The sequence below is a fragment of the Natrix helvetica genome (assembly GCF_964273705.1).
Source record: "Natrix helvetica genome assembly, chromosome: 5".
Classification (NCBI taxonomy): Eukaryota; Metazoa; Chordata; class Lepidosauria; order Squamata; family Natricidae; genus Natrix; species Natrix helvetica.
Genome location: NC_138551.1, coordinates 100,915,816 through 100,943,615, shown reverse-complemented (window position 1 = coordinate 100,943,615; position 27,800 = coordinate 100,915,816). Strand labels below are relative to the sequence as shown.

General features: G+C 43.3%; 1 protein-coding gene across 1 annotated transcript in view; it reads left to right on the top strand.

The window, feature by feature from the left end:
• LRMDA (leucine rich melanocyte differentiation associated) overlaps positions 1 to 27,800 on the top strand; it is a 1,009,412-nt gene that overhangs the window by 531,145 nt on the left and 450,467 nt on the right. The window contains 1 exon segment of the mRNA XM_081955714.1: positions 21,631 to 21,763. Within this exon segment, the coding sequence (XP_081811840.1) occupies positions 21,631 to 21,763 (133 nt within the window).

Sequence of the window (27,800 nt, the reverse complement as noted above, 5' to 3'; positions counted from 1 at the left end):
AAGGCTACTTATTGATTGTAAGTTTGTATGTTTCTAAATAACGGTTGAAAAAAATCATATAAACTGTTGTATGTTTGTATGTTTTTATGTATAAATAACTGTTGAAAAGGGACGTGGTGGCTCAGTGACTAAGACAGTGAGCTTGTCAATCAGAAAAGTCGGCAGTTTGGTGGTTCAAATCCCTAGCGCCACATAACAGAGTGAGCTCCCATTACTTGTCCCAGCTTCTGCCAACCTAGCAGTTCTAAAGCATGTAAAAAATGCAAGTAGAAAAATAGGGACCACCCTTGATGTGAAGGTAACAACGCTCCAAGCATCTGTGGTGTTTAGTCATGCCAGTGACATGACCACGGAGACGCCTTTGGACAGTGCTGGCTGAAGTGGCTTTGGAATGGAGATGAGCACTGCCCCCTAGAGTCAGGAACGACTAGCACATATATGCAGGGGAAAGCTTTACCTTTATGTTTCTGAATAACTGTTGAAAACTCCTTAGAAAAGCGGGAATGAAGTAAAATCACAGCGAAAAGGAATTTATGGTAGGAATAAGAATAGCAATTTTCGGGGTCAAAAATGTGGTCTAAGAATGTGCAGGAAGAACAAGATAAAAGAAGGAGGCACAAGAGAAAGAGAGGTTGAACAGACGGAAAAACTTTGGGAGGAGGTGAAGATGCTAGGCCCCATGCAAAATGTTTAGAGAGTGTCATAAAGACAGTTTATGAATGGAGTAGAACAAATGGTTTTTTTTTTTATTGATTTAGCCCTGGGTTAAAAACTTCAAAAGAGGGAATTTGCAGATGAGTAGCATTGCACTGCAGGTGAGCATTAAACGAACTCTGCAACTTTGAAATGAGTTTCATAGTTTCCATATCATTTGAAATGACATGGAAACAGCAGCATAGAACAGTGTGTCTCAAACCTCAGCAACTTTGAAGATGTGTGGACTTCAACTTTCAGAACTATGGGAGTTCAGAATTATGGGAGTGTCCATACATCCTAAAGTTGCCAAGGTTGAGAAACACTGATGGAGAAGGTAGACTATGACTCTGACGTCCTGGGTTCTCCATCTTTCTCTCTCTCTATCATGCACACATTGTTTACTTGATGTGGTTCAATCTGGAATGTCTGCATTGTGGTGCCTTCTCTTCACAATCCCCGAAGAGCATTTCAGGGTGAGTAAACCACAGGAGCTGATTTTAACCTGGAGGCAGGTTTTTCAAAAACTTTTTTCCTCTGGCACTCTTCTTCTTTGTCACCTCCATTGCAGACTGCCTTCTCATCTTTGGGGCCACCCTATGCAAATTCTAGAACTCCTAGTAATGCATGTCCTGGCATGAACATTTCATCTGTAACCAGATAATCCTTAGTAATACCACAATGTCCAAGTGTCAGTTTCCCTCAATAGGAATTCAGGCTCATGTAGCCCTTATTTTCATGCTTTAAAAATGAATGACTTTAGCTATGTTTAGTTTTGATCTGACCTAGGCTTCCCAAGATCATAAAGCAGACTCCCAATAATAATATGAGGGAATAATGCTGGGAAAGATTGAGGGCAAAAGAAGGAAGGGACAATGGAGAATAAGGTGGCTGGATGGAGTCACCGAAGCAGTCGCTGTGAGCTTAAATGGACTGCAGAGGATGGTAGAGGACAGGAAGGCCTGGAGGAACATTGTCCATGGGTTGCGGTGGTCAGACATAACTTCGCAATTAACAACAGCAACCTAAATTGTAGCATAGTCCTACAGTCAGCTGCAAGACTTTCTCATGTCTTTAAAGACAGCTGAAGTGGAGTATAGGTGATAGTTGTTTAATTTGCAAAATGTTCCCTACAAGACCAGTACTTTAATTCTCACTAATCAATCACTCAACATGTTTTCTACATGCTTTCAACAGATTATAAGCAGCTTTTCTAAAAAAAAAAAACAAAAGCAAAACAAACTGTTTTACCCATGCAGAACTTTGATCTGTTGAGTTTGGGGAACAGCTCTAAACGGTGGGTTCTTTGCCTTCCTTTGCTGAGAAAACAGTGATTCATAAACCAGGTTAGCGATAGTAGCTTGGGTCTTTGGAGCTGCTGGTGGGACAGCTTTCAGGGAGGTTCAACCAGGCAGATCCTTTGTTCCATGGCAGAGATCAAAGAAGTTTAAAAAAAAAAAAGACGACACCAGCAGGATTAAGCCAGGTCAATCAGAGGCAATGGCTTGACATAAAACTCGGCGCTGGAAGGTGACAGAGAGTGGTGTTTCCCTGCCCCCCTCCAAAAAAAAGTCTGCTTTGTCAAAAGCTTCAGTCCCTTCTCACCTCCAGGCCACTTCTGCTGATCCCAGCTCATTAATTGAACTGGAGAGCCGCCTTGACCTGCGCTCGGTTCTTTTGAAGTTGATGTCCTCTGTTGCAGAAGGAAATAATTTTCTGCCTGATTCAATGAGCCGTCAGCAGCGCTAGCAGGCCCAATGACATGTGAGAATATTAACCTCCTACCTTGAAAAGCTGTGAATCTTGAGAGGCAGTCTATAATCAGCCTCACTCACTTGCCTGTCTCTCCGCTCTACGCACTCAGAGACAAACATGGGCAGGAGGCTGCGTGTCGGCCTTTGGGATTCCGTTCAAGCGTTCTTCAGTAGAGGGAGCTGTCCAGGATCCCAGTTGTGATTTCCGTCTGAACAAGGCACTGTTCAGTTAAAGACCAAACAGCATGCCTCTTCACAAGGTGTGAAGGTAGATTGCTTATCAGGATGGTTTTTGTAGCTGCGTAAGTGTGAACCAGCAGTGCACCATGGCTATTCACTCCCACCGCCCAAAAAAAGCCAATGCCATCCTAGGCTGCATCAACAGCAGAATGGCATCAACCAGTGGTGGTATTCAAAATTTTTTTACTACCGATTCAGTGGGCATGGCTTGGTGGGCATAGCATGACTTGGTGGGTGTGGCAGGGGAACGATACTGCAAAATCCCTATTCCCTCCCCACTCCAGGGAAAGAATACTGCAAAATCCCCATTCCCCCCTCACCCTACTAACCTGCTTTCCAGCTCCTGTGGAGGGCAACAAAAGAAGACCCAGCCGATCAGCTGGGACTCGGGAGGCAGAGAATAGATGGGGGCGGAGCCAGTCAGATGTGATATTTGCCAGTTTTCCAAACTACTCAAAATTTCCACTACTGGTTCGCCAGAACCAGTCAGAACCAGCTGAATGCCACCTCTGGCATCAACATCACAAGAAGTGATAGTACCACTCTATGCTGCACGAGTGAGGCCACGTTTGGAATACGGTGTCCAATTCTGGTCACCAAGATACATAAAAGATGCTGAGGTCCTAGAAAGAGGGCCGAGAAGAGCAACAAAATGAGAAGGGATCTAGGAGTCTAAATCGTATGGTATACAGTTAAGGGTTCTAGATATGTCCCGCCTAATAAAGAGAATGTTTAGGAGTGACATGATAGCTGTATTCTGATACTTGAGGGGTTCTCACAGAAAAGAGGTCATTGGTTATTGAAGAGGTTATTGAAAAATAGCCTTTTCAAAAGACAAGAAGCAATGGATGGAAGCTTATTAAAGAGAGATCCAACCTGGAATTAAGGGGAAATTTCCTGACAGTGAGTACAATTAATCAATGGAATAGCTTGCCAGCTGGAGTTGTGTATGTTCCATCACTGGAGGTTTTCAAGAAAATATCGGACAGCCATTTGTCTAGGATGATATGTCTCCTACACTAGGCAAGGGTTTGGATTAGAAGACCTCCAACATCCTATCCAGCCCTACAATTCTGTTCCCTTCTCCTCCCCACCATCCAGCTAGAGCTGAAGACATTTTTGGGATGAGAAGCGAAGCTTCAAAGAAAAACCCAGAAAGTCCAGTTGCCTCTTGAAAAAGCACCTTTGGGACAACCCTGACCTGGATGACTGAGAATCTCCATAGACAACAGAGAAGCTCAGAACCAGTTTGTGCCAGCACTCAAGGCCATGCACCCTGAGGATGAATGTGGATTACCCCAAAAATCTCAGTGTTTTTAAAACACCCAGGCGGATCTTCATTGGCTGAAGACAAATTGGCCATGGAAAGAGGGATGGGAGGAGGGGAAACATTATGTGCCTTTTTCAGGTGGGAAACATAGTTCTAGCCTGATTTTGTTGGAGCCAGTATCCTTTAGTAAAAGAATTGATCACTTCAACCAAATGGAGTCGAGGGTCTTTCTTTCCTAAGGAACCTATTTGGGACAGAACTGACAAGGAGTGAGATTATAACAGTCTTCCAATATTTGAGGGGCATAAAGACGAGGGTGACAACCAATGTCTCCAAAACACCCGAGGGCAAGACAGGAAGCAGCAGATGGAAACTTATCTAAGAGAGATGCAACCTAGAACTAAGAAGAAATTTTCTGACAGGGAGAACAATTAATCAATGGCTCTTTAAGCACATATCTGGGTGTTTTGCAGTGACAATTTGTTCCCAGGCACAGATGAAAAAAGTGATGTTTAGAGAAAATCAGAAGAGAATGGCAACTATTTCAGATGTCATGTCTCTCATTTTCTATCATGTGAAGGTCCATCCATGTTATCCTCTTGCACCTCTGTTTGCTGGTGCCAAAGACTGGTCTTTCATAACTCCTGCATATATGAATACTGCATCCAGTTTTGGTCACCACGATGTAAAAAAAGATGTGGAGACTCTAGAAGGAGTGCAGAGAAGAGCAACCAAGATGATTAGGGGACTGGAGACTAAAACATATGAAGAACGGTTGCAGGAACTGGGTATATCTAGTTTAATTAAAAGAAGGACAAGGGAAGACATCATAGCAGTGTTCTGATATCTCAGGGGCTTCCACAAAGAAGAGGGAGTCAAGCTATTCTCCAAAGCATCTGAGGGCAGGACAAGAAGCAATGGGTGGAAACTAATCAAGGAGAGAAGCAACTTAGAACTAGGGAGAAACTTTCTAACAGTTAAAACAATTAATCAATGAAATGATTTGCCTCCAGAATGTTGTAAATGCTCCAACACTGGAAGTTTTTTAAAAAGATGTTGGATAACCATTTGTCTGAAGTGGTGTAGGGTTTCCTGCCTAAGCAGGGGGTTGGACTAGAAGACCTTCAAGGTCCCTTCCAACTCTGTTATTCTATTCTATTCCACTCCACTTATTTTTTTTAATGAAGTTTATTAAAAGTCATCAGCTTATCCTTTTCTTATGGAAGAGGATCTGCTTTCTCCATTTATTAAAGTTTCTTATTTTTGGAGCTGATCTCAATTGAAAAGCAGCTTTCCATTATGAACACATGAAGTCCATCAATCCTCCAGCTATGGGCCGTTCATCAAACATTTATCTTTTGCCCTCTGAGCAGCCCGTCAATTTGCTTGTCACTGCCCAGCCTTGGATGTTTTGGAAGATGGGAGAAAAATGACTTTTTTTCTCCTCCTCCTTCCAGCACTTCCTCCACAGCCTGATCTGTTTGCTAACTGTCTTCTTCCCCTCTGTTCTCCTCCCTTAGCTATGAAAGGGGGGAGGTAATTATACTTCTGTTATTAAATGCAGATAGGCCAGCAATGTGAGCAAAGCATCCTGAGGTTCTTTCTCATCTTCAAGAGTTTACTAATATCTGAGATCGCTTCTGGTTTCCGAAGGCGATGGATGTTGGTCCACTGTTCGCTTCTCCGGTGGGCTCCTTTTAGGAGCACAGGCAGTCTTGGAGGGACCTGGGCGGCTTGCTGGAACCCCCCGGATAGGTGGCAGCCATGGGGGATTTCCAGTTTCGCCTCAGGAGCTGGGGAGCGTAGGGGGTGCATAGCAGCACCTTTGCTGAATGGATTCCGGAAGGAAAGAGTTAACTACATGCACCGGCTGAAGTGCTGGAGGTGAGAAGCTCGCCCCAATTTCCAGAAAACTACCTACAGGCAAAGCAGCCTTGGTACCGACTTCTTCTACATCCAGTCCAACGATTCAACAGACAAAAATTTCATCATTTTCACAAGAAAAGACTGGAGAGAGTTCAAAAGATTTATCTGTTACTCAAATGTTTCAGGCTCTTATGCAGGGACAAAATGAGTTGAAAAAAGAGGTAGCATATTTTAGAGAAGAGCTTAAAAGTGTGCAGCAACAAATAACAGAAAATAGAGAATTGGTGTGCTGGTGGAGGGCGCGGTTGGGCTGGGGGAGGAGGTTAAGGCAGTCCAGAAGGGGAATATAGAATTGGAAAATTTTATGGCAAAGATAGAACTTGAAAGAATGTCCTTCTTTCTCAGATTCCAGAAACTACCGGAGACAGAAGACGAAGATGTTAAGGATATTATGAGTATAATTTTAGCAGAATGTATTAAAAGAGATAAAGAACAGTTGTGGTGGGATATGGATCTGGTTTATAGGATTAATTCAGCATATGCCACAATACATAATGTTCCAAGGGAAGTACATGTTAAATTTCTTAGGAAGACCACGAGGGATCAGATTCTAGGGGCTCAAAGGGGGGGGACGGACCACTAAAATATAAAGATAAAGAAATTGCAATTCTTAAGCAAATTCCGAAAAAAATAAGAGATAAGAGGAGGAAGTATTCCTCCTTATCAAAGAAAGTATATAATAAAGGAATTTGGTTTAGATGGTTATTGCCAGAAGGAATGCTGATCTTCTGGGAGGGAAACAGAATTAGAATTAACACAGTTGTGGAGGCAGAGGCCTTCATTAAAAAACATAGTGCCCTCCTAGAGGACAGAAATATAACAAGTAGTGAAAAAGGCGACAATACATAAGACATGAAGGAGGGAGGGGCTGCGGCTCCGCCTGGGGACAGGGGAGAGGGAACAATAATGGAAAGACTCAGGTCACAAAAATAAATATATCTGGACTATCATTGTAATTGTTGATATATTAGAAAGTGGCAAAAGAGTTGATTGAACACATGGTTGATACAATGTATAATAAGATGCTGTTTCTGCTTATCTTTTGGTTTTTTTTTTCTTTCTGTAAAAGTTGTGAGAATTGGAGAGATTCCTACCTCTAGCACGATGCAGCTGCTAAAAAATTTTTTTATATCCACCTACCCTTTTCCCATAAATTTTAAAAACCAATAAAATTCTTTAAAACAAGAGTTTACGAATATCTGAAAAAGCTAGAAGAGAGCTATTTTGACTTCACCTTTTGATGTCATCATAGAAATGGCATAACTTTGATGCATGATTCATTGTTTCTGTAATGGCATCATAATGCACATGACTAATTCACGGTAATTAATTGAGTTTTCCTCCTCCTCCTCCTCCTCCTCTTCCTCCTCCTCCTCCTCCTCCTCCTCCTCCTCCTCCTCCTCCTCCTCCTCCTCCTCCTCCTCCTCCTCCTCCACCACCACCACCACCACCACCACCACCACCATCACCACCACCACCACTTTTCTTCTTCTTCCTTTTATTCATTAAACATGAAACTCAGTCAACTAAACATTTAAAGATATGTCACAAATACAATTGACTGGTGCTAATGGTTGATACGGGTTGCTGCCAGCATCCTAGGTATCAACCAAGTATCTTCTTAAAATAGATGATGATGATGATGATGATGATGATGATGATGATGATTCATTGCACAGTCAGCCAGATGCTCAGTCTGAGTTTGGCATTTTTGTCTACCTATCGAGTCCTTACCAAGGACCTGGGATAGGCAGGTATGGATGTTTGATGGTGTTATGGATATCGTTGCAGGATGGAAGCTGTTTTGGAAGTTGGGATCAAAGCTGCCTTCTGCAATTGACTGGTGGCAAATTTGTCAATGCCTATGGTGTTCAAGTGGTACTCCAGTTGTTTTGGGATTGCACCCAAGTGGCTTATTACTATTGGTACTACCCTTGTTTACCTTTGCCATAGTCATTCTATTTCTATTTGTAGATCTCTGTATTTTTATTATCTTCTCCAGTTCTTTCTCTTCTCTTCTTCTGTCTCAGGGCACTGCCACATCCACTGTCCAGACTTTCTTGTCTTTCTTATTGACAGTTGTTAAGTCTGCGGTTTTATGTGGCAGGTGCCTGTCTGTTTGAATTCTAAAGTCTTAGAGCAATTTAACTTCTTCATTTTCTATGAATTTCTCTATTTTATGGTCCCACCAGTTCTTGCCTGCAGGAAAATGATATTTCATGCAGATCTTCCAGTGCACCATTGTTGCTACTTTGTCATGCCTCTGCTTGTAGTTGGCAACAATTACTCAGTGGAAAAACTTGCCTTCAGAAGTTGTGAATGCTGCAATGCTGGAAGTTTTTAAGAAGATGTTGGATAACCATTTGTCTGAAGCAGAGGTGGGTTCCTACTGGTTCGGACCAGTTTGACCGAGTGGGAAGTAACTCAGCCTGCCACGCTCCCAAACCAGTTCTATCGGCTGCGGCATAGGCAGCACCATCTTGTTTTTTTGCTTTTGTGCATGAGTAGTGCACATCAAGCGTGAGCACGCACAAAGCACGTCCCTGAGTGAACCGGCAGTAGAAGAAGCCAGAACGCACCCCTTGGTCTGAAGTGGTGTAGGGTTTCCTGCCTAAGCAGGGGGTTGGACTAGAAGACCTCCAAGGTCCCTTATTCTATATCTTCCTTCAGCAGCTTACCAGAGGGACATTCTGAATAACTCCTATTGATTTTTCTCTACCCTTTTAATAAAAGATGGAATCCAAATACACATTTTCACAAAACGAAGGTTTTTTTTAAAAAAAAATATTCTGTATCTTCTGCTTAGAGTTTTTATAGATGTTCTCATTCCCTGTGGATGATTTGCTGAAGATCTCCTCCTGATTGATGTTCTACAGAGTTGATAGCTATGGATCGGATGTCCATGAGTAGAAGATCAGTGAGATGTTATCCAATATCCACAACATGGGGCCATATTATGCAGAATGGGACAACTCACCACGGCCAACTTACCACGGAACTTGCTGCGGGACAATTCAACAATTCAATTTAGCAATAACAGAACTTAGACTTATATACCATTTCACAGTACTTTTACAGCCCTCTCTAAGCGGTTTACAGAGTCAGCCTCTTGCCCCCAACAATCTGGGTCCTCATTTTACCCACCTCGGAAGGATAGAAGGCTGAGTCAACCTTGAGCCTGGTGAGATTCGAACTGCCAAATTGCAGGCAATCAGCAGTCAGAAGAAGTAGCCTGCAGTACTGCACTCCAACCATTGCACCACAACAGCTCTTTCATTTAATTTTTTAAATTATTTTAATTTTCATCCTTCACATTTCATTTTGTCCTTTCTTTGGCATCCTTTCTTTAATGATTCTATTTGACTATTTCTTTTACATTAGTGTAACTCTTGTCCTGAAGCAAGTTGGCTGCGACGAGGTGACCATGGTGAGTTGGATGTGGTGAGTTATTCCATGGCGAGTTATTCTGTGACGAGTTATCCAATGGTGAGTTGGCCATGGCAACCAGCTCTTGTCTACTCAAAGACAGCAGATTTTTCCCGCATGGTGAATTTGATTTTGGAAACTGGTTTGAGTTAAAAGTGCCATGCGCAGGGGTGGCAATTTTGCCCGTTTAATTACCTTCTCCACATAATCCACCTGCCTGACCTTTTTTATTTTAAAAAGTGTTTAAGAAAGAAAATGTAGATAGATATTCTCTCAATTTAGGGAATTGGCTGCATATGGCCAAGAATCAGAAATCTATTCAGAAAAAGGCCCCCAAACCTGATTTTGGAAAGTGTTAAATATTTTATATCTAGAATAGAATAGAATAGAATAGAATAGAATAGAATAGAATAGAATAGAATAGAATAGAATAGAATAGAATAGAATAATAGAATAACAGAGCTGGAAGGGACCTTGGAGGCCTTCTAGTCCAACCACCTGTTTAGGCTGGAAATCCTACACCACTTCAGACAAATAGTTATCCAACATCTTCATAAAAGCTTCCAGTATTGGAGCATTCACAACTTCTGGAGGCAAGGTGTTCCACTGATTAATTGTTCTAACTGTCAGGAAATTTCTCCTTAGTTCTAGGTTGTTCTCTCCTTGATTAGTTTCCATCCATTTCTTCTTGTCCTGCCCTCAGGTGTTTTGGAGAAGAGCTTGACTCCCTCTTCTCTGTGGCAACCCCTCAGATATTAGAATACTGCTATCATGTCTCCCCTAGTCCTTCTTTTCATTAAAGCAGACCTACCCAGTTCCTGCAACCGTTCCTCATATGTTTTAGCCTCCAGTCCCCTAATCATCTTGGTTGCTCTTCTCTGCACTTTCTAGAGTCTGAGCAACTTTTTTACATCGTGGTGACCACAACTGGATGCAGCATTCCAAGTGTAGCCTTACCAAGGCATTATGAAGTGATATTAACGCTTCACAGGATCTTAATTCTATCCCTCTGTTTTTGCATTCTAGAACTGTGTTGGCTTTTTTGGCAGCTGCTGCACAAGGCTGGCTCATATATTAAATGGTTGTTCCCTAGGACTCCAAGACCCCTCTCACAGTTACTGCTATTGAGCAAGATATCGCCTATACTGTACCTATTTTGTTTTTTCCATTACGTCTCAGGGGCATAACATATAATGTAGTCAACGTTTACCCATCTATACTGATTGGAGCTGTATATTGAGGAAGTTTATATTCTTTCGTTATTATTTTTTAAAATGGCTTTGCTTAGAGCTCTCCTTCCTTTTTTAATTCAACGCAGTCTCCTGGCTGGGTTCCCCCCCCCCCCACTTACACAGAAATCAAAACCCTGCTGCCCAATTTTGCACATCGGGCCAGGGTGTCGATTGGTGTTGCTGTAATGCAGGCTTCCCCGAGAAATTGCCACCTACCAGACTTCTTAAGGATGAAAAAGAAGGGAAGAAAGGATTCCGCTTACAGATGATGACCCAATTACGAGACGTGGATGCACGGAAGGCCAGCTCCCTGATTAGTTCAAGGACTTCAAGGAGGGCAGAAAGGTTCTGAAGAAGGTTGCTTTTCCACAGGCTTTTGTCTTGACTGCAGGAGTTCCTAAATCCCTAGGAAGGTTGGAATCGCTTTGCTTGCTCAGCACAGTGTTTTTGTAAGCTAATGAGGGCAAAGCGTGAGCCATGGGCAATGATGCTGCGCTATTAGCTGTGACAGAGAGCTTGATCATAATTATCTTAACGAGGATAGGGTTAATTACAGTGGAAACGTAAAAGTTCTTTCTGCCGGAATCAGGCAGAGCGGAATGCGTTGTGATGTTTTGTCATTTTGATGTGACTTTGGAAATAGCACGCAGGGAAATCTCTTGGCAACCGTTGGCTCCCCTCCGGGGGTGGGTGGGTGGCTGGGTGGGTGGGTAGGAGGGAGGCCGGCAATGAGGTAAGCGAGATGGTACCTGTGGGTGAGAGAATGGGCAGCTTCCCTGCCATTAGAGCAGGGAAGAGATCCAACCTGCAAGGCATTTGAGTGAGGCTGATTAGCCTTTAAGCCAACCAGGGAGACATCCTAACTGACATTGCTCCTTAAGCTGGGATACCATTCATGGCCTTGCTGCTTTAGATTCACTAAAACAGGCAGGCAGGTGGGCAGGCAGGCAGGCAGGCAGGCAGACGATGAATGGATGGATGGATGAATAGAGATACATAGATAGATAGATAGATAGATAGATAGATAGATAGATAGATAGATAGATAGATAGATAGATAGATAGATAGATAGATAGGTAGGTAGGTAGGCAGGCAGACAGACAATGGATGAATGGATAGAGATAGGTATGTAGGCAGGCTTCTAGGTAGAAAATGGATGAATGGATAGAGATAGGTATGTAGGCAGGGAGGCAGACAATGGATGAATGGATATAGGTAGGTAGGCAGGCAGGCAGGCAGACAATGGATGAATGGATATAGGTAGGTAGGCAGGCAGGCAGGCAGGCAGACAGACAATGGATGAATGGATATAGGTAGGTAGGTAAGCAGGCAGACAATGGATGAATGGAGAGATAGATAAGTAGGTAGGTACAGGGGTGGGCTTCAAAAATGTTAGCAAGGAGTTTTCTGGGTGGTCATGGCCATGGTGGGTGTGGCCTAGTTAACTTCCTGCACCATGGTGGTTGGGCTTTTATGCCTTCTCTGGGATCCGGAGGCTTTCCTCGAGCCTCCAAGAGGGCAACAATGGCCTCTACAGGCTTCGGAGGCTCACTGGAGGCTGGAAACGGCTCCATTTCTAGTCATCCCAAACTTCTGGTAGGCTTGTTTTTCACCTTCCCTGAGCCTCTGTGCGCACCCTGCACTTACCTCGCGTCCAAAACAGGCCACATGGAGACTCCTGGGAGGGGAGAAGGGTGGGAGGGGCCAGCCAGGAGTGGGATTTGGGGGTTCTCCGAACTGCACAGAATCTTAGCTAGAGATTCTCCCAAACCCCTGCAAATCCCTAGCAGCCCACTCCTGGATAGGTAGGTAGATAGGTAGATAGGTGATAGGTGATAGATAGATGATAGTTGACAATGAATGGATGGATGGATAGAATGATAGATAGATAGATAGATAGATAGATAGATAGATAGATAGATAGATAGATGATAGGTAGGTAGGTAGGCGATAGGTGATGATAGGTGATAGGTTAAAGTTGGATGGATGGATAGATAGATAGATGTTAGGTAGGTAGGTAGGTGATAGGTGATAAGTGATAGGTGATAGATGGATAGATAGGTAGGTGGGTAGGTAGGTGATAGCTGGATAGATAGGTAGATAGATAGGTGATAGGTGATAGATGGATGGATTGATAGATTGATAGGTAGGTAGGTGATAGATGATAGGTGGATAGATAGGTGGGTAGGTAGTTAAATAGCTAGATAGGTGATAGATGGATGGATGGATAGATAAATAGATGATAGATAGATAGATAGATAGATAGATAGATAGATAGATAGACAGACAGATAGATAGATAGATGATAGGTAGGTAGGTAGGTGATAGGTGATAGGTGAAAGTTGGTTGGTTGGTTGGATGGATGGATAGATAGATAGATGCTAGGTAGGTAGGTAGCTGATAGGTGATAAGTGATAGGTGATAGATAGTAGATAGGTAGGTAGGTGATAGGTAATAGAAGATAGGTGGATAGATAGATAGGTGGGTAGGTAGTTAAATAGCTAGATAGGTGATGGATGGATGGATGGATAGATAGATAGATGATGGATAGATAGGTAGGTAGGTAGGTAGGTAGGTAGGTAGGCAGGTGATATGTGATAGATGGATGGATGGATATATTGATTGATAGGTAGGTAGGTAGGTAGGTGATAGGTGATAAGTGATAAGTGATAGGTGATAGAAGGATTGATAGATTGATTGATTGATTGATAGATTTTTAGATTAATAGATTGGTAGGTAGATTGGTAGGTAGGTAGGTGATAGGTGATAGGTGATAGGTGATAAGTGATAGGTGATAGGTGGATAGGTAGGTAGGTAGGTAGGTGGTAAGTGATAGGTGATATATGTATGTGTGTGTGTGTGTGTGTAGGTAGGTAGGTAGGTAGGTAGGTAGGTAGGTAGGCAGGCGATATGTGATAGATGGATAGATAGATACATAGATAGATAGATACATAGATAGATAAATATATGCAGGCAGACAGGCAGACAGACACTTTCCTTGTAGGCTTTCCTTGCAGGTTTTTTTTGGAGAGAGGTATTAATAACAGAAATATCCCACATGCCGGAACAGCGGATTCCTAATATCCGGCCAAGGAGTGATGCTAATCCCGTCTCCTTGAAAAGTGTTTTTTTTTTTCCCTGCCAAAGCATTTACACCACTTTTTATAGACGCAGCGAGTTTCACAGCCTCTGGAGTGAGCACTTGTCATTGGGCTGATCTCTGCACAGCAGAAGGGAAAGCTGAAGTGGATAAAACTCCAGGGTTCAAAGGATCAGATGCCGACCAGGTCTGAAGAAGGATTTGGGAAACGGTTTCCCCTGCTCTGGTTTAAAATGTATTATCAGATGCCCACCCACCCCCCCCTCTCTCCTTTTGTGTGAGGTTGTGTGCCATCTGTCCAGGCAGTTTGGAGGATTTTATTTTATTTTTTTTACTCCATTGACCATCTTGCTGATCGTTTGCAGATTCTCTTAAGGGTATTATATTTGCATATTTGTATAAGAGGTTTCAATAATCACGTCTGTTTTGAAACTGAACCCAAGCGAAGGTCTTTTGGTATCCCCTAAAGTTCAGTGGGCCTAAGAGGTTGGTGGCCTTTCCTGAAACTTCATTTTGAAAATGTGAAAATCATCATTATAACAACCACGTCAACAACTATGACTTAATAATATTCTGAATATTGAATATAACCTACCACGGACATTTTGTAGAGAAAGGCTGGGCATTGCTATGGAACATAGGTCTGTTATAAAGTGAAAGTAATTTGGGGAGTGGATTTTCTTCTAGGTGATTTACAAAAAAAGTTTAGAATATTGTAGAGCATGTAATGGATGGAGTCACCGAAGCAGTCAGTGTGAGCTTAAATGGACTCCAGAGGATGGTAGAGGACAGGAAAGCCAGGAGGAACATTTTCCATGGGTTCGTGATGAGTTGGACACAACTTCACAACTAACAAAGAGCATGTAACAATATAACAGAATAACAGAGTTGGAAGGGACCTTGCAGGGCATCCAGTCCAACCCTCCACCCAAGCAGGAGACCCTACATCGTTTCTGACAAATGGCAGTTCAGTCTCTTCTTGAAAGCTTCCAGTGATGAATTTCCCAGAACCTCCGAAGTCAACTTCTGTTCCATTGGTTGATTATACTCACTGTCAGAAAGTTCCTCCTTATCTCTAGGTTGAATCTCTTCTTGATGAGTTTCCAACCATTATCCCTTGTCTGGCCTTCAGGTGCCTTGGAAAATAGCTTGACCCCCTTCCTCTCTGTGGCAGCCTCTCAAATATTAGAAGACTGCTATCGTGTCTCCCCTGGTCGTTCTCTTCTCTAGACTAGCCATGCCCAGTTCCTGCAACCATTCATTGTATGTTTTAGCTTCTGGTCCCCTGATCATCTTTGTTGCTCTTCTCTGCACTCTTTCTAGAGTCTCAACATCTTTTTTATAGTGTAGTGATGAAAACTGGATGCAGTACTCTAGGTGTGGTCTTACTAGGGCTTTATAGAGTGGTATTACTACTTCATGTGATCTTCATTGTATCCCTCTGTTAATGCAGTTTAGGATTGCATTGGCTTTTTTGGCAGCTGCTACACACTGCTGGCTCATAATTAATTGGTTGTCCACTAAGACTCCAAGATGTATGTGAAGCCGGTCCTGCTATTGGGTATTGATGTGGCCATCTCACACACTTCATGAGTCATGAATGAGCATCATCTTGTTAGTTTTTCAATGATTGCTCTTGTTATATTTTTACTTTAAGAAAGCTTTCTAATATTTCCTGCCTTAAAAGGATCAAGATAACTTGGCTATTTCTGGACACTATACATCTTGGTGGGAAATGCTTCTTTCCTAACCAGAAATGTATAGAAATAGTTTGGGAATGCATTTTTTCTCTTTGTTCTGACCGAGGCTTCCCAAGAGCATGAAGCAAACTCCTTGTCCTGATAAAAAGCCCTTTTATTACTTTACTGTGAATTCTGCTCATTCACATCCAGCAAAGTCTTTCAAGGGAAGGTTTACAGTCACAGACCTTATCTGGCTTGAAAATACCTGACAGGCCGATATCTGTAAAGCTTGGCAAGGAGTCTCGGAGAGTCACAAACCAATTAAGCGAACTAATTGTCTCCTGCAAACTCCACTCCCCTTTCGCTCCTCTTTTATTTCCTCTGGGAGGGGCCATTCATCGTCCACCTGTGGCTTTACTCCCAAGACAACCCCCGTTCATTAGCTGTTCCCTTCGTCTGGCAACTCTGTGCATGCGAACACTGGAACAGGCTCCAGCTGTTCTTCTGCCTCACTGATATCTGACTCAGAAGGCAGCTCATAAGTGGCACATGGCCCCTCTCTGCTTCTAACACTGAGTACTCATCAGAGCCTTCCCCAGACTCCAGGACTGGCCCATGTTCCTCCCCAACCTCCTCACTGTTCGAATCTGCTGCCAGTTCCGCTGGTGGCCCACAACACTCTTCTGCAAGTCTCAGCATCCAAATACTTCAAGATGATTAGACATTGGGAAATTGCTGGCTAGGAGTCAAGCAAGGGCCTAGCTTGGAGTCATTATACAGTCACAAGAAAGATAAATGTGACCTCTCCCAAGACCCATGGAGCCTTATCTGCTTGTTCCCAGGGGAAGGCAAGCAGCCTGAAAAGATTCTTGTAATACAGAAGACAAACAATAAAGCTGTGGCCTGAGACTATTTACAGGTGGCTGGTTCTGGTTGATTGCCCCTGAAACTAAAATTGTGAAGGAAGAGTCTTCCTCACTGTAGGCAATTTAAGTAGCATTTGATTTTGTTTTTTTGATATGGAAAAAGACATTCTGGAGAAGAACTAAATGTGTAAGGAAGGATAAGGTGAGCCCTTTCAGACTGATAGATGGTGTACTATGAACTGACTCCAAATTTCACCTCTCAGGAATTCACTAAATAACTTCGGACAATCATTCTTGGAAATACAAGCTGTGAGGATGATGTTCATCCATCGTGTTCGAAGAGGACCTTGACATCTAATTGAGGGGATGTCAAGACTTGCACGTGAATTGGATTAAAGTGAGGGAGAGGTGCCCAGAGTCAGCCTCACCCTCTCTTCCCATACTCCATCTTGCTCCAATAGCAGGACAAGAGTTCAGACAGTTGGAGATGGGCTTGGCACAGTGGTTGACGAGGGCATCTTTTGTGGTTTGCCGTGTTCTTAACGTACCACATCACTTGCAGAGACCGCCTTCATGACCGTTGTCCTATTCTAGTAGGTTTTATCCACTCAATCCACCAGACTCTGTCTTGCTCGGGATAGTCTCTATCTCACTGAAGGTCAATGATCCAAAGGCTACTCTCAACCTGTTTTGGCCAGCCTGTCAAAGCTGTTGCCCAGGATGTGGCCGCTGCGCATGCTACAGCTACTAGGAACCACAGGTGACAGATGAGTGACAGGTGGGGACCAAAGGTGGACAAGCTGCCCTAAAAAGACACGATATGCCCCTACGCCAGAGATGCTACCCCTCCCTGAACACCCCCCACCCCCCCACAAGCCGTGAGGAAAAGAGACATTGGTTCACCTTTTCTTGAGGATATGACAAGGAATCTTATAAGTGCAAGTTTAATGTGGTGGTTGAGGCATCAAATTAGGAACAAGGAGACCATGAGTTATAGTGCTGGCTGAGACGCAAAGCTAACTGGGTGACCCTGGGCCAGCCACTCTTTCTCAGTCCTAGGAAGGAGACAATGGCAAAGCACTTCTGAAATCTTGCAACAGAACAAAACCTGCTGAGATTTGTCCAAGCGGTTGTCATGAGTTGGGAGTGTCTCAAAGGCGCGTGTGCACGTGCACACACACACACACACACACACGCACACAAGATGCATGGGAAACAAACAAATTTCTGCAAAAGCACATACTTTTATCAGGATGGTTGCATTCAATACAACTGGCTATATTTCCTTCTGAGAGAGAATTCAGGTATGCTTATTACCTGTCAGGTGCAAGAAACCAGGGCAGAGTTCAAAAACATTACAAGTTTTATTTCACGCTACCTATATCAAGAATCTGATCTACTAACAGTCAAGATGAATTGGTACCAGATAAGAGACAATGGACTTCAAGGGCTCTCGACTGAGATCTCTTACAGGGTCATACTGTAGGGATTCCAAACTGATGATATGCTTGATGCCTCCCTCAAGCTCAGATTGGTCATTTTCTACATTGCTTTTAAAAAAGGACTTTTTCAAACACTAATCCTTGCAATCCATTTTCATACATTATTGTATGCAATCTGGGATCTGGGCACCAGAATCCTCCAATTCTACTTTTTTAATGGGGGCAGTAAGAACAGATGCCAATCGGGTTAATTGTACTCAATAAGCTAAATACAGTGACAAATTATAAACCAAATGTAATCAGGAATAACCCAAAATTAACACAGTCGACCTGTTCTCCAAAGCACCTGAAGGTAGGACAAGAAGCAATGGATGGAAACCAGAGGTGATATTCTGCCGGTTCGGATTGGTTCACTCGAATGAGTAGCGGAAATCACCCGTCCCGGCTCTATGCCATCCCATTTAGGCACTTTCTTTTCAGCCAAAGTGCATGTGCAAAAGGCGCGGAGCACATGCACGGATGCCCCCACCCACATTTGCAAATCAGTAGGGAAGGTAAGTGAATGCCACCCCGATGAAAACTAATCAAGGAGAGAATCAACCTAGAACAGTGATGGTGAACCTTTATTTTTAATGGCGTGCCAAAATTGTCTCTGTCTGTGCTATTGCTCGCGCACGCGTTTCCACACCAATTCAATCCTCCCTGCCCGCCTGTGATGACCCCTCCCCAGGCTCTGGAGGCTTTCCTGAAGCCTGGGGAGGGTGAAAACGGTCCCCCCCCCCAGAAGGCTAAAAATCAGTTGGCCGGCACACGCATGCCAGAGGTCCTCCAGAAGCTGGAAACGAATAATTTCCAAACTTCCAAATGGCCCGTTGGGGCCGTTTTTCACCCTCCCCAGCCTCCAGAGGCTTTCCTGAAGCCTGGAGAAGGGGAAAGCAGCATCTTCCAGTCCTCCAGAAGGCTGAAAATCAGTTGTATGCCATGGGTTCACCATCACGGACCTAGAACTTGCTTAGGCTGGAAATTTCCTGAAGGCGAGAACAATTAACCAGTGAAACTATTTGTCTCCAGAAGTTGTAGATGCTCCATCCATTAAGAAGAAACTGGACAACCATTTGTCTGAAATGGCATAGGGCTTCCTGCCTGAGCAGGGGGTTGGACTAGAAGACCTCCAAGGTCCCTTCCAACTTTGTTATTCTGTTAATTGAAAATTTAATTTGATTATAACCCTTGTGTTACATATTTAAGTGTACTCATTTCTTGAGCTCAGTAGTTTTGGAATCCTTCCTCCCCCCCCCCCAAAAAAAAGTTGTGCTCTCATGAAGTACCCATTGTCTCTGAATGTATATCCACAGTGGGTATAGGTGTGCATGTATCCTTTTTGATATACTAATTCAGCTGTCTCCTTAATCATTAGCTTTGAAAGATGTTCAGATCCCTGCATTCCTATAGACAGCATAATTCACCTTCCTTAGAAAAATAAATTTTGTTGTAAGTTTCATTTACTCTCTCCTGTGTGCAATAGCCTCCTTGGCTCCACATTGATTTTATGGGTAAAGTTGCTCTACTCATGCTCCTAAATCCTTCTACTGTTCAACCTCTCTAATCCAGATCTTCATTTACCTCCATTTTGCTTTTTAGCCTATTGGTGGTTTGTTCTGTCAAAATGGTGCATGAGTTTTCAGATGGGTGCTGTGGCCCGCCAGCTGCCAGCAGAGCTGGTGGCAGACTTGGACAATGAGGAGGTTGGGGAGAAACTTGGGCCGGTTCTGGAGCCTGGGGAAGGCTCTAATGGATGCTCAGTGTCCTACACAGAGATAGAGCCAGGGCCCTCTGACATTTCCCAGCCACCGGAGACGCAGCTGCCTTTGGAGGCTGAGATAAGTGAGGAGGAGGAACAGCTGGGGCCTGTTCCAGATGCACGTATGTGCAGAGAAGTTAGGAGAGGTGAACAACAGAGGACAAGGAATTGACTCGGGCAGCAAAGCAAACATGGATGCTGAATGGCCCCTCCCTGGCTGGGGAATAAATAAAAGGAAAGGGGAGTGGTGATTGTAGGAGACAACAGTTCATATTTCTGAAGATTTTGCTTATTGTGTTTCATGACTGCTTGCCAGAACTTAATTTGTAGCCTTTAGGCTGGGAAGGCACGGCCTTGCACTTATCATAAGGAACTGATGAGGTCTGCTGCTGCAGCTAACTCCTTGCAGGTCTCTTTCCTGGACTTTCGATGGGTGAATGCAATTAATTCACAAGAGGTAAATAAAGAGGGGCTTTTATTGGTGAGGAGTCTATTTCTTGCTTCTGCTAAGACTGGGTCAGAACAGTGGGAGGCACCACTGTGGTTGGAGGTCTCCCTTTGTATACTCCTAATAGAAAATGTCTTCTATAGGCCACGCTGAAGGATGCTGAAGAGAGGAAATAATGTCACTGGGCAGTGAATAAATAGTCGCCTCCTCCATCTTCTTTAGCCATCACAGTCTATAAAACAGTGAGACAGAGATTAAGTGGCGAATCTCCTTTCTGGTAGGCAGATGAGCTCAGCTGTCATGTCAAGCCCTCACAGCAGATATAGGTGTTGGGTAGGCGAATAAGCTGCAAATGTGTGTTGATGTGCATGCTTCATATAACATGCTGATTCTTATTTGATTGATGTGGTGCGTCTCCCACGTGGCCTTGAGAACTTGCAAAGCCACGAAATGACGAGTTAATGCCAAAATCATCATCATCATCCTTGCAAAGCATCAAACCCCGGTTTACGCCCTGCCCCGATTCTACCCAAACTGCTTTGTTTATTTACAAGTCTCCTTTGTTTACAACCTTGAAAGTTGTGTTTCTATAGTTGGGGAAAAAATTGTTTTGCCTGCTTCTTTCAACAGGGGTTATGTCTGTCTAGGTTGGTGTGAGTGAGAGTGCATGTAATTATTTGTTAGGCAAACAAATTATTTGTTATTTGTTACGTGGTGTGAAGTAATTCTGCACTGCTCTCCGACACTGACTCTCTTTTATGCCTTTGAAAAGCTAGCAGAAAAGGCTGGGGGGTGGCGTGTGCGAGTGAGTGCATGTGTATTTCTAAAGAGAGAGAAATGCTGCTGAGAACAATTCCTGAAGTTGAATTTATTATTGTTAGTGGGTATGATATTTCATGGCAGGAATGATGGATGACAACTTAAATTTGTGTCCTGAGAATGAAGGTGAAGTGTGACAGAGTTATTTGTCTTGGGAATGAAGGTTGGGGGTCAGGCGGGGCTGGGGTGCCTGAAGGCACAAGACGTTGACAAATTCATCCTGCAGGGCTCATATCTGAACCTTTTTTTTTTGTTTGGGATCTTGGCTATTCACTAAGCGGCCTCCATCTTTCATGCTGACAGGAAGTGAGCGATGGGTTGCTGCCTTGGCGCTCCCTTTCCCACTAATTCTTGTCATTCCTGCCCTCCTGACAGGACAGAAACCCAAGTGCTTCCGGGTTCCTTTCAAAGGGGAGGTTAAAATACGTATTTCAGCTCATCATCAGGCTCTTGGATTGACTAGAGCAGGGGTGTCAAACTCGATTTCATTGAGGGCCTCATCAGGGTTGTGTTTTACCTCAGGAGGGAAGGGGGGCGTGGCCAGGGTGTGTGTGCTCAGCTCAACGTCACTCCTGTCGGACAGTGTCTGGTCACCCAAGATATCTGCCAGTGGAAACAGCAAAGGACTGGCCCACAGTGCTTCTGCCAGCAAAAATGGGCTCCCAAGCTCCGTTTTTAGCTGCCATGGCCTCCTGCAACCCTTTGTCAGTGAAACTGGGAGGGCATTTCCACTGGTAGAGGATTGCAGGAGGCTGTGACAGCCGAAAACGGAGTTCGGGAGCCCGTTTTTCACTGGCAGAAGCACCGCAGGCTGGTCCTTCACTGTTTCCCGGGCCAGATCTAAGTACCCCATGGGCCGGATCCAGCCCCCGGGCCTAGAGTTTGTCACCCTTGGATTAGAGGGTCATTTCTCCCCCCTTTCTTATTACAGATCCCTGGAAGGACTGCAGGCCTTCAGCAGCTTGGAAGAGCTCATTCTGGACAACAATCTTCTCCAAGGTGACCTCCACTTACCCAGCTTGCCACACCTTCATACCCTGATGCTCAACAAGAACCAAATATCCTTTTGAAAACAAAGGTGTTTGTGTGTGTGTGTGGGGGGGAAACTCCGCCAGCTGCCCGGTCCATCTTTCTGTGGCAGCCCCATGAAAGAATGTCAAATGTGGTTTTAGACTCAGGCAATAAATACCCTGGTCTCCTTTCCCCCTCCTTAGCCAGAAGGTTTACAGTGGCTCTTTCATAAGCAGGATGCCTTGGTCTCTTTTCCTCTAAAACAAGAGGGAGGGAAAGAGGTGTGAGGCTGTAGTTTGTGGCTCTGAAGGAATCTTTGTTAAGAAACCCCCAAAAAGTGGAAATAACAGCCGATTTCATTAGGGAAGAAGGAATCTGGCTGGTTTTTTTTTTTTTTTTGGGGTGGATTCTGGAGAAGGCTGACCTCTAGTGGAAGACGGGATGCAATGAAACAAGGCAATCCAGAGGTTTCTGCATCCTGGATTCTTGATTCCCTTAGCAGGATTAGACTCAGCGCTCAAGTAAGTAGGCTCCAGAACAGCATTTCAGACAGTTGGGTGCTATTTGGTGCTGGGAAACTGCTACTTTGGTTCTTACGGGTTGTGTTTTGCTCATTTAAACCAGTTGAACTTTTGAAATTTTCCTCTATCCTTGGATATATGCACACATGTACCATTTCTTGCAAAGACTGGTAGCGTGCACAAGAAGCTGAGGAAGCGTGCATGCTTGGTTTCATTCTGAGTGTGGCATTGGCCCAGATCTGAAACCGTCAGTCCAGGTTTTTGAGATGTTATCGGGATTACAAAACTCTAGCCACAAAACTGTGAGGCCTCCGAGGATGGGAGAAGTAACAGCAATCGAACCATTAATTCAGTGTTAATGAATGCAATATTTGCATGCTCTAATTCTGATTACATACTGATGGGGGGGCCCTCATCAATATGTGTATTGTAATGATAACTATGGTTCTAATTTTTCTCTTAAAGCCATAGTTTTCTTAAATTGGTTGAATCTCTATCATTTCAGCCACAGATCTACGAGGTTATTATTATTCTTGGCCACAACAACTTTTGGAGAGGGATTGGAATGGAAAGGAACAGAACAGAACAGAATATGGAATAAGAATGGAATGGAGTGGAGTGGAGTGGAGTGGAGTAGGATAGGATAGGATAGGACAGGACAGGACAGAAAGTAGACATTTTGATCATTCACTGGAAAACATCCATTTGTAAAGCAAGCTAATGAAGTGGTCAGCAACTGTAGACAATGCAAGATGTTTACTCCAAGCCCAACATCAAGAATCAGTCACTGAGGGACAGTTGAACAGGGCACTTCTGATGGTCCTGCAGAAGTCCTGTAAGGATATTGAGGCATCTCTAGAGTGAGAGGGTTCCAAAACAGAGAATTGCTGTAGATGAGGTTTCCCTTCCCAGCTGGGCCTCCATTTCGATCTTTTGTGGGAACTTCTCCCTCAGCAGCCATCTCCCTTCACAAACTCATGGAAATTCCATGTTAAGGAAATATTCCCTACGGCAGTTAAAATATCTGAATTATGTAGATAAATCTAGTGAGGCCTGGAGACTGATAGGTGCCAAGGGAAATGGTAGAGATATCAGGCACCTGGGATTCTAACCAGGTTGCTTTAAGTCAAATTGATGTAAAAGAGGTAGGTGTGGTTCCATACTGAAGTGTGGAGACCATTTCTGTTGGCAGACTGTTCACTGTGTGGTTTGCATCAAATGCTTAAAAGACCCAAGACAGAATCAAAGTCTATAAGAGACTAGCTGATGACCCAGTGTTGCCCGGGTATGGATTTATCCCAATCCTGTATTAGAGGGAGCCTCCTTGTGGAGTACTGTGAAGCCGTTACCATGGCAACTCCACTGTGCTGTATAGTAGAAGCCATTTGAAGGTACAACAGGCTATATCTTAACAGAACGTGAATCCAAAATGCACACTATCACTGTCAAAAGTATTGTGACTTGACACTATGGATATAATTCAGTCCTTTTCATTTTGGCAGCCCATGCATTCCAGAGTTATGCTGGAATACACGCACCCAGACACGCCCATACATACCCCGAGGGGTATTAGAGGTGTATTACCCCCACAGCATTTGTTTCCATTGAATAAATGATCTGTGTAACAAATGTAGGAAAGAAATTGCTCAAGGCGTTCCAGAGTTATGCTGGAACATACACACACAAACACACACATACAGCCTTTTATGGATGGATGGATGGATGGATGGATGGATGGATGGATGGATGGATGGATGGATGGATAGATAGATTAGAAGTCTCCTGATCTAACCTTATGATCAGTACAGTCCAATAAAGGGGAAAAACAGTTTTATCTATGGAAATAAATATGATAATATGGCAATCTGGAGATTGATTACTTTTTGAAAGAGTTGAGAGATGTGGCTTCTAGGTCACATTTTTAGCTGTCCCTCTCACCCCTCTAAGAGAACTATGCATGCTAGGAAGAGAGGCTGTTTGAGTCACGTCTTCATGAACTTCCTCTGTTGATCATGTTAAACAGGAATTTAAGAAGGAATTAACTAGAATGAAAGGCATTCCATATAGTAGTGTTAATACCCCTCAGGGCCTTTTTGCCTACAAACCTTATCTGGACAATCTACAGCAGACATTTTTGAAGAGACAAATCCTAGAATGGTGGTGGGAAAAAGTAGCCCAGCCTTGAAGTGCTAGCAACTTCCTAATCGGCTAAGAAATTCAGAATAATATGAATCATTTTACTGAGATCAATGTTTTCATTTAGCATAACATCTTTTGTAAATTAGGTTCAAAAGAATGCAAGTAAGTAAGAACCTTCTGGAGTTTTCCATTCATTGTTTGCATCTTAGTTTATAAAAGACCCTTCCTTGTCTTTCTTTTTTTCCCTTTCTTTCTTTTCTTTTTTTCTTTTTTTCTTTTTTTCTTTTTTTCTTTCTTTCTTTCTTTCTTTCTTTCTTGTTTTCTTCCTTCTTTCTTTCTCTCCCTCCTTCTTTCCTTCCTTCCTTCCATCCTTCCTTCCTTTCTTTCCTTCCCTCCTTCCTCTTCCTTCCTTCCTTCCTTTCTTTCTCTCTCTTCCTTCCTTCCTTTCTTTTTTCTCCTTCCTTCCTTTCTCTCTCTCCTTCATTCCTCCATTTATTTATTTATTTATTTTCTCACCCACAGAGCTCTATTGGTTTTAAGGTTTATTCATTGTGTACTTGAAGGTGGAAATCTGAACTGAAGCCATTAAAAAGGGGCATTCAATGAGTCCGTTTGAAGAGGAAGCTCATGGGAAATTTCTTTGTAGTAGTGGAAGACAATCAGGAGGAGGAGGAGAGGGAGAAGGAGAAGGAAGAAAGAAAGAAGATGCCTTTCCCCAATAGAAAATGATGGAAAGCTACTAAATCTTTACCACTGAGGTGCTGAACAAAACGAAACCTCATTTTCCATGTGCTTTTTTATCTGTAAGGAATATACATGCATACATACGTATGTGTGTGTATGTGTATCCTATACAAGGTTAAAAAAAACAAGTCGGAAAGAAGTTTTTCATAAGAGAGAGAATGACTTTTATGCTGTTGCTCCTTTGCTCCTATTTAAAACTCCTTCTAAGGAAAGCAAAAAAAAAAAAAAAGGAATTATTTGCGTTGAGCTCTGCATCAGGCACACTTTTGCCCTCTCCTATTAAAAAGGGGAGAGGAAACAATCTCCTTTCACAAGGATCTTACAGGGGCTCTTGTCTTGCATCTCTGCATTTCCTCCTTTGCCTCCCGCAAATAAGATGTAAATTGGTATGCATACAGTTAAGGAAGGCCTTGAAGGGCCAACTTCTGTTCCTGCTCCGGGGCAATGCCATGGCCCTTTAGTTATTGAGGTGAAAAAGTGGGGAATATTCCATCTGCACAAGATAACAAAGATAACAGCAACCCATACATCAAAGTCAAAGACAAGCAACCCAACCGACCTGAATTTGTTAAGAAAGCCACATAATAATTGTGGTGACAAACTCCAGAAACAATGAACGGTTGATTGAAACCAATAGTTTTGTGCCCAAAAGTTAGAGAAAGGCCTTCATCTTAGGATGAACTTCACTGTAGAAAAATTAATGTCATTATGATTTGGCAGAGTGCATTTGGAGATTTGAGATCTATGTGTATACTGTACTTTGTTTGTTTGCTTAGTGGTAGTAACCAAGATGATTAGGAGACTGGAGGCTAAAATATACGATGAACAATTGCAGGAACTGGGCATGGCTAGTCTAGAGAAGAGAAGGACCAGGGGAGACATGATAGCAGTCTTCCAATATTTGAGGGGCTGCCACAGAGAGGAAGGGGGTCAAGCTATTTTCCAAAGTAGCCGAAGGCCAGACAAGGATTGATGGATGGAAACTGATCAAGGAGAGATTCAACTTAAAAATAGAGAGAAATTTTCTGACAGTGAGAACAATCAACCCATGGAACAGAAGTTGCCTTCGGAAGTTATGGGAGCTTCACCACTGGAAGCTTTCAAGAAGAGACTGGATTGTCATCTGTCAAAAATTGTGCAGGGTCTGCTTAGGTGGGTGGTTGGACTATATGACCTACAAGGTACCTTCCAACTCTGTTAATCTGTATCTAGTAGTAGTAGTAGTAGTAGAGTAGTAGTAGTAGTAGTAGTAGAAGTAGTAGTAAACATTGAATCCAAGTCTGAGATCATTCTTTCAAATATATTGTTAAATATATAATCCCATTGCCTCTACAGTTATATCTTGGAAGCCATAGCCTATACCACCTTCACCCCATAACTTCACCCTCAAAGTTGGCAGGGCGAGAATTTCTTTCCTGCTTTTTCATTAGTCCTCTGACCTGGGGGGATGGGGGAAGGCTGGGAATATCTGAGAACTACTAATTAGATCATCATACAATCCTGAAGTCCCAAAAGATTTATTCACTTAAACACACTGTCCACATTTGTAAGACCCAATGAAACTCTGATAATCCCAAGTGGCATATATATAGAACATAGAATAATAGAGTTGGAAGGGACCATGGAGGTCTTCTAGACCAACCCCCTGCTCAAGCAGGAGACCCTCTACTATTCTAGAAAAGTGGTTGTCTAGTCTCTTTTTGAAAACCTCCAATGATGGAGTACCCACAACTTCTGAAGGCAAGCTGTTCCATGTTTGATTGCTCTCACTATTAAGAAATTTCTCCTTAGTTCTAGGTTGCTTCTCTCCTTGATTAGTTTCCATCCATTACTTCTTGTCTTGCCTTCAGGTGCTTTGGAGAATACATTGACCCTCTTTTCTTTGTGGCAGCCGCTCACAACTGCTATCATGTTACCCCCTAGTCCTTCCCCCCCCCTCTAGACTGGCCATACCAAATTCTGTAACCATTCTTTGTATGTTTTATTTTTGTCTTATACAAAAATGCAGGAAATTCAGAAGAATGTACAAATTCCTTTTCACAGAATTTTAGATATAGAGCAAGGGTGTCAAATTCAAGACCCATGAGCTGGATGCAGCCCGCAATGTGGTCAGATCTGGTCTACCCAATGTGAAGAGGTAAGATCAGGCCAATGTAGCTTCATCCCGGTCTACCCAATGCGAAGAGCAAAGATCAAGCCAGCAGTTTGGGGAGTAGCATTAAGCTGGCCAAGCCCACCCAGTCAGCTACACCCACCTGGCTCGCCAAGGTCAACCACAGCCCTTATGCAGCCCTCAATGAAATTGAGTTTGACACCCCTGATCTAGAGAATGCATTAAATGAAGGGTCCTTGGTGCTCTTGGAGCTTGGTTGTTTGATTACCCAAATTAGATATCATCAGTTGCATTCTTTTCCATAATTTTTGTATTACTTCCTTCTCTTTAAACCGAGTCTTTGTGCTTTCATAGCAGCTTCTTTAGTCAAGCGTTTCTGCTAACAAACTTAACCTACTTCCCAAGATGCCCCAATGGTATACTGAGACAGTCATTTGACTCTCTTCCAAAATTCATTTTTCCAACCTGTTGTAATATATTTAGTGATGAATGTACTGTGAAAGCAACTGCCTGTTGCCATGTTGGAAAAGTTTCATGGCTTCAGCAGTCGCTAACCATTTCCCCATGCAACAT